This window comes from Trypanosoma grayi (assembly GCF_000691245.1).
Source record: "Trypanosoma grayi strain ANR4 Tgr_973_V1, whole genome shotgun sequence".
Lineage (NCBI taxonomy): Eukaryota > Euglenozoa > Kinetoplastea > Trypanosomatida > Trypanosomatidae > Trypanosoma > Trypanosoma grayi.
This window is the reverse complement of record NW_008826592.1, coordinates 5197-6264: the sequence shown is the minus strand read 5'-3', so window position 1 is coordinate 6264 and position 1068 is coordinate 5197. Positions and strand designations below refer to the sequence as shown.

At 62.6% G+C, this 1068-nt stretch overlaps 1 protein-coding gene across 1 annotated transcript; it reads right to left on the bottom strand.

Annotated features, from left to right (window-relative positions):
* Window positions 1–813, bottom strand: DQ04_09731020 (putative helicase; the record flags this gene model as incomplete). Its single annotated transcript, XM_009316035.1, has 1 exon — window positions 1–813. A coding segment is annotated over one exon (813 nt), but the record flags the coding sequence as incomplete, so codon positions are not given.
* Between the last annotated feature and the right edge of the window lie 255 nt (window positions 814–1068).

The following is a 1068-nucleotide window of genomic DNA, read 5'->3' as shown; positions in this document are numbered from 1 at the left end:
GGGGAGCAGCAACATCGGCGGCGGCGGCGACTCGCTTGCGCGACGGCCGCCATCCTGCGGCCCGTGTGTGGCGTCGATGCGCTGCAGCAGCCGTCTCCAGTGGCTGTCCAGCAGGAACAGCGGCACAAGGCTACTCTTCCCGGTGCCCGTCGGCGCACTGCACACAAATACTTCCGTCGCGCCACTGCTGTCACCGCCTCCTGACAAGGGCAGAGCCGATGAGGAGAGGAAGCGCGTGCTCCATACCGACCGCTGCCGCCACACAGGCAGCCGCTGCAGTAAGGGCTGCTGGCCAAGCATCTGCTGCCAATCAAGCTGTTTACACAGCACTTTCTGTCGCAGTTTTTCCACAAGTGTCGGCGAAACAACTCTCGCACCCACCGGCGGCGGCGGCGAAGCAGCAGGACGACTTGCTTCGGCATCTGTGCGTGGTGCCGCGACGCCGTGACGACGCGGCGACCTCGGGTGCCGCTGCGCAGCAGAAGTAAAGAGCTCCGCCACAACTGTGCAGCCATTTTTAGCGGGAGGCGCCTCCTTCTTATTTTTCCTCCCTGTCTCCTTCCGTTGCGCGATCATGTGCAGCAGACCACTCATGCTGCTGCGGCTCCCCGCACACGAGGCACCTGCGGGTGGCATTGCCGCCGGCTGCTGCTGCTGCTGCTGCAGCTTGCTGTGGTCGCATGGACCACCGGCACTGCCCTCCGAATTCGACTGATGAAGGCGTCGCAGCGTCGAATAGAATGCGCAGGCCGCGGCGAACATGACGGGTGGACGCAAAGGCGCCACAACGCGCAGGTGGCGGACGGCGCACATGCCGCACGGCCCCTCCACCTACTCCCCACCACCACTACCACCACCGTATTTAAACGACAAGAAATAACGGGCAACAGGAGCACTTCACTTCAGTGGTGTGTGCTCCCCCTCGCCGCCCGTATCTCTTGCCCACCGCGTGCTAGGAGTATCAAAACAGAGGAGGAGAGGAACGTGCAGCAGCAGAGGCATAGGCAGAGGCAGGGGTAACAGCAGGTGCGGCAGAGGAACCAGCACAGCAAGCAAAAAAAAAAAAAA